This window comes from Tupaia chinensis, unplaced genomic scaffold, assembly GCF_000334495.1.
Source record: "Tupaia chinensis unplaced genomic scaffold, TupChi_1.0 Scaffold141530_1, whole genome shotgun sequence".
Classification (NCBI taxonomy): Eukaryota; Metazoa; Chordata; class Mammalia; order Scandentia; family Tupaiidae; genus Tupaia; species Tupaia belangeri.
This window is the reverse complement of record NW_006201391.1, coordinates 888,782-904,419: the sequence shown is the minus strand read 5'-3', so window position 1 is coordinate 904,419 and position 15,638 is coordinate 888,782. Positions and strand designations below refer to the sequence as shown.

Sequence of the window (15,638 nt, the reverse complement as noted above, 5' to 3'; positions counted from 1 at the left end):
AAAAAAAAAAAAAAAAAAAACCACAAAAAGGAAGGTACTAAGATATTTTTAAAAAGGAAGTAGTAAACTTACTGCAGCATCAGCTCTTTTGCAGCATTTTTATTTTATTATTCTAAGTCAGTTGTGATCAAGAGAAATACAATGTGAGATAAACGTAATTTTAAATGTTCTAGTAGCCACAACAAAAATATAAACAAAGAAACAAATAAAATACTTATTTAACTAACTATTCCAAACATCTTTTTAACATGGAATTTTTTTATTGAAATATTTTAACATTCTTCTTTTAGAATGAATTTTCAAAATCCAACGTGTATTTTATGTATAGCACATATCAACCTAGATGCTAAATTTTCATCAGAAATACTTGTTTTGTATTTCAAAAAATTTACAATTGACAAAGTAGAGTCACAAACCCAAGTTGATCCAACCATACTTAAAAGTTTTCCAGTAACTAATTCAGGTGTCTTCCCCCACCCCAAAAAATAAATTTCAGTTGCACTACTACAATTTTACAAAAGACTATAAGCATTTTGTACACTAGTCAGAACTTTCTTTTAGGCAAAGTGCTCTTTTGATGACAAATTAATAAATACACACTACTATGAACTATTTCAGACAGAAAAAAAAAACGTGTTTTTCCTCTTGTAAACAAAGTTAATCATTTACAATTTTTCTTTCTTTTTCTGTGTCACACCCACCACCTACCATGCACTCTACCAACTACTTTCCTCTCTTACTGTCACTAGCATCCACACCGATCCTCTCCACCCTACCTTCAGATCTCTCAATCTCTGCCATAAAGTGCAGACACTCAGATGCCCATTTTAAAATTTCAATTAAATAAAATTTAAAATTCAGTCTGTCATGTCGTCACCCCCCCCCTCAACTTCAGACATATTTCCAGGCTTCAATAACCACATATGCCCAGAGGCTATCATAATATCATAATAAACAGCACATGTTTAAGAAGTACACACCAATCAAGAACATTTACAATAATCTGATGTTTAAAGAGAAAGTAAGTTTCTATAAGGCTGGCACCCAGTGTACACAAACATGGCATGATTTACACAATGGATAAAACAGGTAAACTTAAAAAAAATACTTAACAAATAATTAAATACTGAAATTGATGTTTAGATTCCCATCAGTTATCTGTACTGATAGGGAATGCCTTTTGACTTGGGTGAAGGAAAACCCTCCTCTATTATTAAAATCTTCTCCTACAACCACAAAATAACAAATTCAGGGCAGTTTATATCATCTCCTCTGTAGCTAAAGCTACACAATATCTCCATATGCAGCAGCAAAAAAAAAAAAAGAAAAAAGAAAAAGAAAAAATGTAGATGAACAGAAAGTAAGTTAATTTGGGAACCAGCAGTTAGCGTAATGGCTATGTCTCTGGACTCCCACGTAGTCGACCGCAGTTCGCGTCCCGGACCTGGTGGCTTAAAACTCACGCCAGGCGTGTGTGCGTGCATGCCCAAGATCCCAGAGGAGAATGGAGAAGGGATTGCGGCGTGACCATCCCCCCTGGGGGGTGATTTCTCGCTTTCTATCTCTATGTCTCTCTCTGTCTGTCTGGCGAGCGCACGCACCCTATAGCGAAAACATCTCCAAAAAAAAGAAAAAGGAAGTAAGTTAATTTAAAAAGAGTCCTGCTGCCAGAGAGGCTATATTAGAGAAAAAAGTGTAGCAGCCCTGGACAGTGGGGGCCTATCTGAGAAGGGTATCTGAGGGAACACAAACCAAGCAGTTGAGAGACTGGCTAGATACCAAGAGGTTATGCAAATTACACATATTAAGAATGACCAGATGCAGTTTCTTACTCTTGAAGAAAGATATAAATATAGAAAAGGGGAAAGTTAGAATGAACTCTGTTGAACTGGAATAGGAGGTATCGATGTAAACTCAGGACTTTCTATATTGAGAGATAAATAGAGAAATAAATACAAGCATGTACATAAACACAAGCACAAATACACATGTATAAATATTTCCTAACTTCTATAGTCTAAATATGGTCCAAAATTTACTGCTGAAAACTTAATCCCTAAAGCCAACAGTATTGGGAGGTAGGACAATGCCCTCATGAATAAATTAATGTTGCTAAAAAGGGTTTGCCAGAATGAGTTTGCTCTTGTCCTTTTGCCTTCTGCCATGTGACCACTCAGCATGAAGTCTCTCTAGAATACTTGATCTTGGGTTTCCTAGCCTCCAGAACTGTGAGCAAATAAATGTAGGTTCTATAATTCGGCCAGTCTATGGTATTCTGCTATAACAGCACAAACTATAAAAAATGGTGGTCATCTCTATTAATTTAAAAAAATAATTTTGGAACAATTATTTTATTTCATTATTATCATTATTATTTGTTTAATTTGACCAAAGAGAAACAGAGAGAGAGAAAGGGAAAGTAGGGAAACAAGTCTCCAGGCCTGGGACTCAAACCATAGTCAGCCATGAGAGAATCTAGCGCCTCAATCACAATGCCATCTACCGGCTCTACCTCTATTAGTTTTAAGATACTATCGTTTAAATGAAATGTCCTAGACTGAAATAAACAGCACCAACAAAATAAGCCCCAGCTATCTCAGAATACATTAACATCTTATTCAGACATCACTTAGTAAAAACACAACCAGAAAGAAGAAAGTAAGAAAGACCTGAACAGCAGAGATGCATGCTAATGAACTTTACCTCTTCCTCTTTAAACCATTCTAACAAAACTGGCAACTTAATTGCCCAAGTGCAGAACAAAAAATCAGAAGCAACCATTAATAAGGAGCCTGATAAATATGAGCTAAAATAGTAAGCAGTGACCACTGACACACCAGGTCAGGGGTTGGGAAAGTTGGGGCAAGAACTATTTTTTCAAGACCTTGGAAAATCTGTAATTTCCTTTATATATATGTACCTTATGAAGTGCTTCTGGAACACACATAAGAGACAGTTAAAAGCAAAATGTTAGGTGACATTTTATATACTAGTTGCTTTGCTGTGGCTTTGAAGTAAAGAATAAAAAGTATAAAAAGTATCATAGAAAAAAAAAAGACTTCAGCAGTGTTAAGTGTATAAAGGCAAGATACCCATTATCCAAGCAGCCCATATGTGTGTTATTTTCTAATACAATAACTGGTGCTTAGTCATTCCCTGAAAAGATTTATATTTTCTGTTTTAAAAAAGCGAGGAAATAATGTAGCTTACAAATTTTAACAAAATGCAAATTCTTGCTGCTTTGAGAACAAAATTTTAGTTACATGGAAATCTTGCAGAAAGTAAAGGCACATTTTACTCCCATAATAACCCCTCTTCCCTCCCAAGCGTATGTGCCCTCTGGCAAATTAGGGGGAAAAAGAGAAAAAAAAATTTGAATCTCCAAAGCAGATAAAACTAAGTGAAATGAAAATGAACAATCTTTTATAGAGTCATCTAGATAAAAATTCTAACACTGTAAGCCACTCAATTTGTCTCTTACTAAATGGAAATCACACCAACTCCTAGAAGTAACTTTCCTTCTCTTTAAATACTTAAATCTAAAAAGCAGTAGTATTGTCTACAATAACCAATGTAAAAAGCATTTAAAAAGTTATGAACAGGCAGGTTCTGCAGTGGTGACCAGCTCCTGCTTAAGAGAATCTGGATCCCACAAAGCGATCATTCAAATCTCTGTCATAGTGATCGTAAAACACATCACCACTGACAGGCTGGAAGACCAGAGGGAGGGCATTACAGTGTGTCCAGACTGGTGATAGGGCTCATCTCTCCTATTCCTCCCCCATCCTCCACTCTTATTTTTGCTGTCACACGTACACCAAGTACTTTACAGTGGAAAAAACAGAACTCAGATATGCCTTGTGATCTCAAGTGATTAAATGTGGGTCAGTTTCCTCAAATATAAAATATATGGTTGCAGTGAGAATTACAAATAAAGGGGACCAGTGGGTGGCGTGGTGGATAAGGTGCTGGACACTCCTGCACGGCCAACCACAGTTCGAGTCCTGGACCTGGTGGCTTGCTTTCTCACTTTCCTCTCTCTCTTTCTCTGTGTCTTCCTCTAGCCAAATTAAAATAAATGAATGAAGAAATAAAATCAAATAATTATTTTAAAAATATTTTTTTAAAAAAAGAATTACAAATAATGTGGACAGAGTATTATACCTGTCACACAAACAGAGCCAGCAGGTGATGTGGTGGTTAAGGTACTGGATTCCCACACATCCAACTACAGTTGGAGTTTTGGATCCAGTGGCTTGAAAATCAAACCAAGAAATTATTAATATATAAATGCTTTAAAAAAAAAAAAAAAAAAGCTTTTATTAGGTAACTAATACCATTCCAGATTAATTACCAAGGAACATTCGCAAATACTGCTCAACACAAGGAAAGAATATGCTACAGAACCGGCAGTTGGCACAATGGCTATGTCACTGGACTTCCATGTAGCAACCACAGTTCAATTCCCGAACATAATGGCTTAAACTCATGCCAGGCATGTGTGTGTGTGTGTGTGTGTGTGTGTGTGTGTGTGTGCGTGCATGTGCGTGTGTGCGCAAGAGATGAGGAGAATGGAGGAGAAGGGATTGCAGCGTGGCCGTGGGGGAGGGTAGGGGGTAGGGGGAGGGATTTGTGCGGGGCCATCCGCCCTGGGAAAAAAAAAAACTCCAAAAAAAAAAAAAAAAAAAAAAACTTCTAGGCTTTCTGTTGACCACTGGCCATATCCTAGAAACAACGTAATTCAGAATCTTCTTTGAAATGAAATCTTAGTTAAAATCTGGCTGTTTCAAGTGGCATGTAGATAGGCATTTCATAGAGACGATCCACTTATAAAGCATATTATCACCATACTGATAAGCAAAAACAGTATGAATTGGCAGAATTAGAAAAGAAAAATGAACCATTTAAGAATCAGCACAGGGGTCAGCAAGTGGTACAGTGGTTAAGGTGCTGGTAGCTGACTGAATTTTGAGTCCTACTTGACAACTTGAAAATCATGCCAGGCACATGTGCATGCATGCCCAAAACTGCAAGAAGAGAGTGGCGGAGAAGGGACTGAAGTGTGGTCATTTCCCCTAGGGATAATTTCTCACTTTCCCTCTCTCTTTCTCTCTCTGGCAAGTATACAGGTATGATGGCAAAAATCTTAAAAGAATCAACACATGGCTTATTTCAAGGTTCAAGTGCTTTCTCACAAACACAACCCCACCCTGCGATGGTCTGGAACCTAGTGGATAAATGGATTTATTATGAAAACTTATTTGGATTGAATTTAACTGTCCACAAAGAATAACCAAAGTTTAAATAGTAATTAGCTTAGAATACACTCTTGAAATAGATACTAAGTGGGACTAGCAGGTAGTGTAGCGGTTAAGGCATTGGATCTTCCATATGCCCGACTACGATTTGAATACTGGACCCAGTGGCCTGAAACTCGCCAGGCGCAAGTGCGTATATGCCCCAAATCCCAGGACAAGAGTGGAGAAGGGATTGCAGCATGCCCATCCCCCCTGGGGGTGATTTCTCACTTTCCCTCTCACCGGTTCTCTCTGGTGCATGTATGCACACTATGGTAAAAACCTTTAAGGGAGGGTGGGAGATAGAGCACATTCTAAGAGAACTTTGTGAAATGACGAAAATGCTCTCTGGGCCAGTCCCATGGCTTAGTGATTAAGGGAGTTCTATGGCCTAGTAGTTAAAAGACCTCCATCACATAGTCAACCCTACGGTTCTAGTCCCTGCCCCTGCAGCTTGGGAAATATGCCAGGCACATGTGCATGCATGCCCAAAATCTCAACAGGATGGAGAAATAGAGAAAAAGGGATTGTGGAGTGACCACACCCCATGAGAGGAGTACTGTCTCTCTCTGGAGAGTGTATGAACTCTCCGGCAATAACAAAAGAGAAAAAGAAAATGTTCTCTATCTGTGCTATCCAACATGGTAGCTGCTCGTGGCTACGGAACACTTGAAATGTATCGGGAACCAGCAGTTAGCGTAATGGCTATGTCGGCTGGACTCCCACGTGGTCGACCGCAGTTCGCGTCCCGGACCCGGTGGCTTAAAACTCACGCCGGGCACGTATGCGTGCGTGCCCAAGATCCCGAGAGGAAAATGGAGGAGAAGGGATTGCGGCGTAACCATCCCCCCTGGAGGTTGATTTCTCGCTTTCTGTCTCTATGTCTCTCTCTGTCTGGCGAGCGCACGCGCCCTAGAGCAAAAACCTCTCCAAAAAAAAAAAGAAAAGAAAGAAATGTATCTAGGACAATTAAAGATCAAGCTTTTCATTTTATTTTCACCTTAATCCACTTAAATTGAAATAACTACATGAGGCTAGTTGACAAGGTACAATGCAAGAAATCTAGAGCATTATCGGTAGTGATTTACATGTACTTACCCTTTTTCAGCCTCTATCACTTCTGAAATCCTCAATTTTGTTATTAATGACTGTTTTTAAGCTTATTTATTTCCTCCTTAAGAGAGACTGAGAGAAACAGGCAACCCCAAGAGATTCTTCATGCTATGATCCACCTCCACCCTGTCTCTGCGAGTCAAATCACAGGCAGATCAGCCATGCACACACACCTGGCATACTCAGAGTGGTCCTTGGATGTAAACCCAGGATCTTTTCCATCTTGGTCCAGTTGGACTACCACCTCCTGGCCCCTTAAAGACTTCTCAATAGCCAAAGGCAATAAAGAATTTCAATAGACCAATCTCTACACTTCTTCACTAGGTGTTTTTAAATTCACCTTCCACAATTACTCATACAAATAGAATTTCTCTGCTATATTCCTTTTTCCTTGGTACCACCACTTTCCTAGTTTTCTATTTAATCCAGGGTCTTTTTCTTTTGCCCACCATTAATTATTCCTATTCTGCCCTAGGATCATTAATCTACCTTTCTTTCCTCTTTAATTTCTCTCTCTCTCCCTCTCTCTCTTTTCTGCTACAAGGCATGTATGCTCAAGGGAGAGAGAAGAGGGGGCAGGGAGTAAAAAAGTAACTCCTGGGGGGATGGTCATGCTACAATCCCTTCTCCTCCTCCTCCTCCATTCTCCTTTCACAATTTCAGTCACGCACACAGCACACATGTCCAGCGTGTTTTTCAAGTCACCAGGTCTGAGACTTGAATCACGAAGTCAGACATGAATCCAGTCACTTTTAACACTAACCACTGGCTGCCCCCCCCCTCTCTCTCTCTTTATATATTCTCCGGAGATGGACTTATTAATTTACATTATTTCAGCTCTAACAAAAAGAGATGTTTGGGAATCATTCTAAAATCCATTCTTTAAATTTCAGTAAAATACACAATTGCCTTCTGAACTTCTTCCTAGAGGATTCACAAATACCTCATATTCACCTGTCAAACTGAGTATATGTCCATACCTGTTCTCACTTCAAAAACAAAAACAAAAAATACCCTTACTATTTCCAATTCTCTCGCTCAGTTTATAACATCATTATCCATCCTCGTGCCCTTACCCATGCTTTGCTTTTCCTCTAAACACCAATTAATCACTAAACCCCGAATATTTTAGCTCCTAAATATTTAAAGATCTTATTCTATTATATCCCTTTCAAGCCCTAAAAATTTCATATTCATACTCATACTCAACTAATCTCTACATTTCCCCGTACTCCTTAAATCCATTTTCCATAATTACTATACAAATCGATTTAATTTCTCTGCCTAAAATTATTTAACTCTACCTTCCACTGTCAACAGTATTGGGGATGTTTAGGAACTATTCAACATGTTAAACAGATAATAAGCTGCATTTCCCAATTTACTTTAATCCTCAATGATCTACCAGTAGTCCCAATAAAGAGATCATCCACACAAAGATGGCTATATCAGGTTATTTATTCATAGCTCAAAACTATTAGCTATAACGATCTTCTTGTTCAACACCCAAAAAACTATTAATTTCTATCTAATAATAGAGAACGTTTACATCACAGATGATTTAATTCATTAGTTTTATCTCCTAAAGTTTGGCTTATACACTAGTCTGTATTTGATTAACACAAGACCATCCACTAAATAGAAATAGATATGTACTGACAAAAACAACAACAAAAAATCTGTCTGAGAAGCTAAGCTTTGGTTATACAAAATACATTTTCAGAAATGATAGTATAATTTTCTTAAGTAGCCTGAAAACAATGATTACACCAAACACATTTCCAAATGCTTTTTAAATTTTTTCTTAAATTGTTAAATTTAAGAATCTTGAAATTCTGAGGAAAAGTATTTGTTTCTGATGACCAACAGCTTGCCTGAAAATTCTTTTCTGAAAAATCATTATGCACATTAATTTAGCATAGCACATTCACTATGGCAATTTTGCAAGACTAAAATTCAAGTCAAAACATTACAAATTAAATTCTTTGTGAAAGCCCATCTGAAAGATCTAAATTAATATAAATTAAGGAAAAGATAGTATATAATCAAATAAACCACAAAACCAAGCAGATTACTGACACTTTTCTTTGCACATATAAAATCTCAATAACCAATCTTTTTTTAACCACATAGAAAATTATGTCTGCTACCTGTAAAAGGCATAATTTTCTTCCAAGTAAAAATAGTCTTAAAAAGAGCTAAGGGGCCAGGAGGTGGCATGGTGGTTAAGGTGTTGGACTCCTTAACATGATTCACCATGGTTTGAGTCCTGGACCTGGTGGTTTGGAAATTATGCCAGGCACATGTGTGTGTGTGCCCGAAATCCCGGGAGGTAAATGAAGAAGAAGGGATTGTGGTGTGGTCATCTTTCCTGGGGGATGATTTCTTACTTTCTCTCTCACTGTCTCTGAAGAAAGCACAGACCCTTACGGCAAAAACCTAAAAAAAAAAAAGGGGGGGGGGCTTTTGATAATTTGTTTTGAGACTGAAAAGATCTTTTGTTTTAACATTTGATAAAATTTCTAAGTTAACAAAACAAAAAGTTCCTAAAGCACAACTTTAACAAATATAAAATACTAAATCTGCCGTAAAAGATGACAACTTTATGGCTTTCAAAATGAATATTTAGAGTGCCTTTTTCTATATCTTATATAACTCAGTTTATACATTTTCTATGTACCTTTGCATAGCATTTTAGTTAATCCTCAACAATCTTAAATCAGTAAGACATGTTGTTTTTAAGTTACAGATCAAGTACTCTATTCAAAGTCAAATAATCAGGTAACCTAAAAACTTAGTGCTGTCTTGGCACTCTTTCACAGTATTCTATTGGGTTGTCAGAAAACTCATGAGGTATTTTTGCAAAGAAAAAACAGAAAAATGCATCAAGACTTCTGGACAACCCAATACTATATCACAGTGAACTTTCCAAAGACTAGCAGAGTGGACAAAGAATGTAAACAATTTCTTTCTTTCTTTCTTTTTTAAATAAGTTCCCAGAGGGCACACACACTCACTTGCAAGAGATATAGAGAGGGTGAAAGCACCTCCCAACAGGACATGGTCACATCATAACCCCTTCTCCTCACTTCTCCATCAACCATGTTTTTGAAGCTGTCAAGCCAGGATTTGAACTGGGGTCAACTTCCTTAACCACAGGTTTTGAGGCAAAAGCAACACTGCAATTAAGTGCTGTAAAAATTATATACTAAAGGGGCCAGCAAGTGGCATGGTGATTAAAAGCGCTGGACTCCCACATGGCTGACTGTGGTTCTAGTCTCAGGCCTGGCAGCTTGCTTTCTCACTTTCCCTCTCTCTCATACTCTCCCTTTCTCTCTCACTCTGTCCATCTGTGGTCAAATAAAAATAAAGTTAAATAAAATAATTATTTTTAAAAAAGGAATTATATACTAAATAGAATCCACTAACAAGAAAAATACTTTCCAGGTTCATCCAAAGGAGGTGAAATTTAGCATTATCAGAAAGGCTGGGGTTTGGGGAAATTGACGGGTCATGACACTAAGAGTGTTAGGCAGAGGCCAGTTGAAACTAAGGAATTTAAAAGAACACATGCAAGACATGCTGAATTCCAGCCTTCCTCTTGTAAGAATAATAGCAATAGTAAAAGTTTTGTACAGTTTTTCAAGCATACATGTAAACAAACAAAATATTCAGATTCCATCCTAAAAGATGCTACATCATAGTTATATGTTTTATATACATCAATTCATTTAGTTATCACAACCACTCTGTAAAGTAGGAACCCTTTTACACTCATCTCACAGAGAGGAAATAGTAGCACAGAAGTTGCCCAGGGTGGCACGATCATGTTGCTGTGCTAAGACTTAAACCCAGACAGTTCAGTTCTTAACTACAGGCCGAGTATCCAAAATGTTTGGTACTAGAATCATTTCATATTTTTTTGAGATATCTTGCTATGTATTATACATGCAAACATTCACTTATGTTTCATTTCATATGTAGTCTGAAAATAACTTATACATCATGCTTGTGTTTCAGACTGAGTCAACATAAGAGGTCAGGTACAAAATCTACTTGTGGCTTCCTGCTGGTGCTCAGTAAGTTCTGGATTTTGGCATATTTTGGATTTTCAGATCACAGATGCTCAACCTATGCTACATTACACTATAAAAAAAAAAAAAAAAAAAAAAGTGGCCTCTGTAAAACTAAACTGAAGTCTTGTTAATTTACACCACTCTTACAGACCAGATTTGTCTAGCACTAAACAAAAACCTTCAAATACATTGCAAGTTACCAAAACTTTATTAATGTAACTTATGAACTAGTACAGCAAAGATATACTAAGTATAACTATTATTTCTAGTTATACTAACATTTTCAGAAGCTATAATTTGAGCATAACTGTTCTTGCTGCTTTTACAAATTTATCTAATTTTTTAAAAAACTAAACAGGTTTAGGATGATTTCTGAAAATGAGAGCCCAGTTTTAGTTGAGTGTTCCCATAGCAATAAACTAGGATAAATTTCAAATGACCTGGATCTTACACTAGAATTTAAATGTCAAGAAGTGAACTCTGTCACCAGGTAACAATAGATTTCCAATTGTTTTACACAAAAACAACCAATCATTTCAAGTTCTTAGACTAGGAATAACTGTGTGTCAGGAAAGGTTGGGATGAAATGAAAACATTTAAAACCCTAAGACTACTAAAAAGTAACTATCATTTAAAAAACAAAAATGTAACTCTCAATTCCTGTAACACAGTTGCATTCTGCAGCAATAAAGCTACACATAAAAATAACAAATCAAATCAAACCTAACAAAGTCATCCTATCCCTAATTCTGTTCAGAAGGGACAAAGGACTTACCTCATACAAGTCACCAAATACTCTATAATCTGCCAAATAGCTACTTTACTTAAAGGTAAAGGTGGGATATGAATTTTGCCCATACTCCTAATCAGTGATTTTGAGAAGTTAAAAATAAGCAAACACCAAAGTTTATTCCTTGATATCTATTTCCTGAGATTAGAAGTTTCTGCAGGTTCTCATCTTAAAAAATAAGGAGTATGGCACAAATTTAAAAGGCAAGGAGGAGGGAAGTAGTCCTCTATATTCAAATGGGAAGACTCAGTTCAATTAGTTATTTTAAGAACTATAGCAAGGAAATAAGTTACTGTTTCTTAATCACAACCACATCCCATTTCTACAGTATTGCTAAACTTTTCATAAAACCTCAGTATCATATACTCATGAGACATGAGCCTTTAATTACTAAAAGTTAGGGAAAAGGATACTTTCCCTGTTTAAGCTGGAGCTTAAAGGAAAATTATGATTTGATCTCACCTTACATGTAGATTTGCAAACAATCTCTCTCATTAATATACAATGCACTAGGTGAATGAACTATTTAGGAACAACTTGGGAGAAAAGTGCTTACAATAAATAATCATTCACTGTTTTAGGGACAACTTGGGGAAAGCATGCTTAAAGTAAACAAATCATTCCTAAATCTGTGTATAAATGTTTTAAGTAAACTATGTATCTTAAAATTAAGATCCCTCTATACAACAGCAATGTCAACTACTCTACAGGCAAAGCCCAGCGTTAATGACATTTTCTAAACACAGCAACAAGGTATTAAAATTAAGCACAATAAATTGCCTAATAGTTAAAACCAAGTAAAGAAATCTACATCTTAAAACATCTGTTATTAAGAATTGACACTTGCTGGGAACCAGCAGTTAATGTAAATGGCTATGTCGCTGGACTCCCACGTAGTCGACCACGGTTCACGTCCCAGACCTGGTGGCTTAAAACTCACGCCGGGGCATGTGTGTGCGTGCCCAAGATCCCGAGAGGAGAATGGAGAAGGGATTGCGGCGTGACCATTCCCTCTGGGGGGTGATTTCTCGCTTTCTATCTCTATGTCTCTGTCTGTCTGGCGAGCGCGCGCCCTATAGCGAAAACCTCTCCCAAAAAAAAGAATTGACACTTGCTTTACAAGGTAGCCATGCATACTGTGACTCTAAAAATAAGCTTGATAGAAAATATACCATAGTCAGCTATTCCCCAAGGCCTAATTATACCTTCATTTGGGGTGATAAAATCAATATCCAAAACGGAACTCTGAAATCTGTCATGGTTACAGGATAGATATCTGATAGTCACTACCACACCAAAATTAGTACTGCTTCATTTAAAATGATCAATTAGCCATCAACTGGACTGCAAATGCTTTACCATCTCCCAAATAATTAGCTTCTAGTCTTTAAAAATTTTGTTCTTTATAAACCTAAACAAGTTATTTACTTGCTCTACGATTTTAGGTTTCTTATTGATTAAATAAGTAGTTGAGCAAAATAACCTAAAATTTCTCCCAGATTTAATACACTAAGATTTTTAATTCAACAATTGAAAACGGTTACTTCTCCTATCTTGCTACAGAAATACACGTATATTAGAAGTACTTAAACATTAAGAGGGGACCAGCCAGTGGCAGGGTGGGGAAGGCACCTGAACACAATGTGGCCCAAGGCGAGGTTTGAGTCCCAGATTGGTGACTTGAAAAACATTCCTGGTACGTGTGCACCCACAATCCCAGGGGGAGAGATGGAGAAAAAGGGACTGTGACGTGGTCATTCCCCCTTGAGGGTGTCTTCTGTCTCTCTAACCACACTATAGCAAATTTAAAATACATAAATATTTAAGGGAAAACCTTCCCTTTCTTCCCAGTGCTTGTAATCAATCCTTAGGCTTGTCCTTTAATTTGGTTCCAAAGACAAAAGTTCAAACGCTGACCTATTGAATACTTTCATTATGCACCTGCAAGTGTCTTGGTGAACGAAACAAAAATATTGCCCAATTCCTGTTATAAAGGATCCTTAAGTGAGATAATCATATTTTAAAACCAAAATGGAAAACTGCAGAAGCATCGGTAAATGACATGTAAGTTTCTAAGTCAGGGTACCACACAAATCCTGAGCTGGCTTAAAAATTATGTGATGTTAGATTTTTCTTAGTAGATAACTAAGAATCCAAAAAGTCATGAATTATATCAAAAACTGAGAAGCTGAGACAGAGTTCTCTTTTTTTGGGGAGAGGTTTTCGCTATAGGGCGCGTGCGCTCGACAGACAGGCAGACATAGAAACAGAAAGTGCAAAATCACCCCCCAGGGGGATGGTCACACCGCAATCCCTTCTCCTCCATTCTCCTCTGGGGATCTTGAGCACGTATGCACACACACCTGGCGTGAGCTTTAAGCCAGCGGGTTCAGGACGCGAACCGCAGTCGACTACGTGGGAGCCCAGCGACATAGCCATTACGCTAACTGCTGGTTCCCGAGACAGAGTTCTTATGTGACATTAAACAAGTTGAGATTTTTCCACCATAGTACTTCCAATACAATAAACTATCAGAAAATTCCAGGGAGGAAACGTACACATTTCATTCTGAGAAGTCTTGAAAATGAAATAACCGAAACTAAGAAAATTAATCCATAAACCCTCTCACTCTTAAGAGGGTAAGATAACCAGTCAGGGGGAAAAAATCATTTTAAAGATCTACACAAATATGAAACTATAATGGAAGAATAAAGTGCCAGAATCAATAGCAATAGGCATGTTTGGAGCAAAAAAAAGAAATGTGTCTGCCTGAAAAGTAAGTTTCTGTCTATAAACCAAAAACTGTAAGTCTAAGTTTTTGAAAATGTCTGACCAAGTAACAATTTGACAAGTTTTAAGTTTTCTTTTCTACAAAGATCTGTCATCTTACCCTAAACCACTATAAAATTAGTAAGTTTTTGTTGCACAAGTTCCATATCATTAACTGTAAGAAACAGTAATGTTCCTAAGGAACTTGACAGTTTTTAAGATTACTTCCACACGCTGTGTATTAACAGCATGTTCCTTTCACAGTTAATATGGCCTTGGTCATCTGGAAGCTGACATTTAAGGGGTTAAGTGTTAACATTAAATTAGCTCACCATAAAATAAGTCTGAGATCAGTTACTTTCACATCCTCTTTCAGCTTGGTCCAAGAAGAATATTGATGATAATGGCATTCTCCACCACAGCCTAGCTGAGTTTTCCTTCTGTAACTCTACCAATAACCTGTGTTCAACATTTCAAGCAAGCTGCTACAGTAAGTCAAGCAACAAGTAGCTGGAACTGTTTAAATCTGAATGCACTTGTCAACCAAAATGACACACCACTATCTACAACGTGAAACCACCCAGAGAAGTTAGAAAAGCACTGTGACTCTTGGGAAAGTTTAATTTTAAAAGCATTTTATAACAAGATTAAAACAATGATATTACAACTCTCTAACGCAATTTTGCAAGGGTTCCTGTACTGTAAGGGCGAATGGGTAGAAGATTTTCTTCTTCACAAACGACGTCAGATCACTGCTAAGAGCTACCATAAGGCTTAAGCAGCATTAACTGAAACCCCACAAAACACTTAACTGTACCTCGGTACTCTCAAGACATTTATCCAAAAGGGGTAGAAAAGAAATTGTAGTAATTCTTTTACACTAAATGCCTGCGCAATCTTCAAGTAAGAAACGCCCAGAAGAACAAGGACGTTCTTATTTGAAAGAGCATTGTCTCAGACGGAAACTCGCTTCGAACACTGCGGCTCATCACGCAGAGCCACTGATGCACAGGGCGAAAAGCCTTCACTTTCGGTGCTCAAAAACTTCACCACCAACTCCAAGTTCCCCCAGACACCGAACCAGTAACCGGGCGACAGCAGGGTCGCACGCGGCGATGCCGCCACCCCAGCCTACACCAGCCCCTCCGGCTACTAGCCTCAGGCTGCCCACACACCCAGGAGCTGGCTCCGCCTTCTCCTCACTCCCATCTGGTCCAAGGTGGGTCTCCCCCTCCCACTCCGACAGTTAGAGAATGGCCTGGAACGAGTGAACTCGATCGACTGGCTCAACCGAGCCGGGCCTGGGACCCAAACGGCCGTAAAATCTTGGAAGCAGTAGGTGGGGCTTTACCTGCAGCTCGCACCAGGCCACTTCCACGGTGTTCGGTGTCCAGGCCTTTGTAGCCCGTCTTAAAGGAGCCCCTGCCGATCTCGATGTCGAACTTGAGAAAGCGGCCGTCGTTGGACATGCCCACGGCCTTGGTCTCCAGCTCCTCGTTATCATCCTGCTGCTGGCTCCGCTCCTCCTGGGGCTCCTTGGCGCCGCCGCTGCTGCCGCTTCTGGCCGGCGGGGGGTCCCCTCCTCCCCCCCCC

At 38.3% G+C, this 15,638-nt stretch overlaps 1 protein-coding gene and 1 pseudogene across 1 annotated transcript in view; one reads left to right on the top strand and one right to left on the bottom strand.

Annotated features, from left to right (window-relative positions):
• LOC102473923 (fatty acid-binding protein 5 pseudogene) overlaps positions 1-15,132 on the top strand; it is a 57,615-nt pseudogene extending 42,483 nt beyond the window's left edge.
• The window catches only part of WNK1 (WNK lysine deficient protein kinase 1), a 181,534-nt gene that overhangs the window by 163,993 nt on the left and 1,903 nt on the right, over positions 1-15,638 (bottom strand). The window contains 2 exon segments of the mRNA XM_027766228.1: positions 15,397-15,427; positions 15,429-15,631. Of these exon segments, the coding sequence (XP_027622029.1) occupies positions 15,397-15,427; positions 15,429-15,631 (234 nt within the window).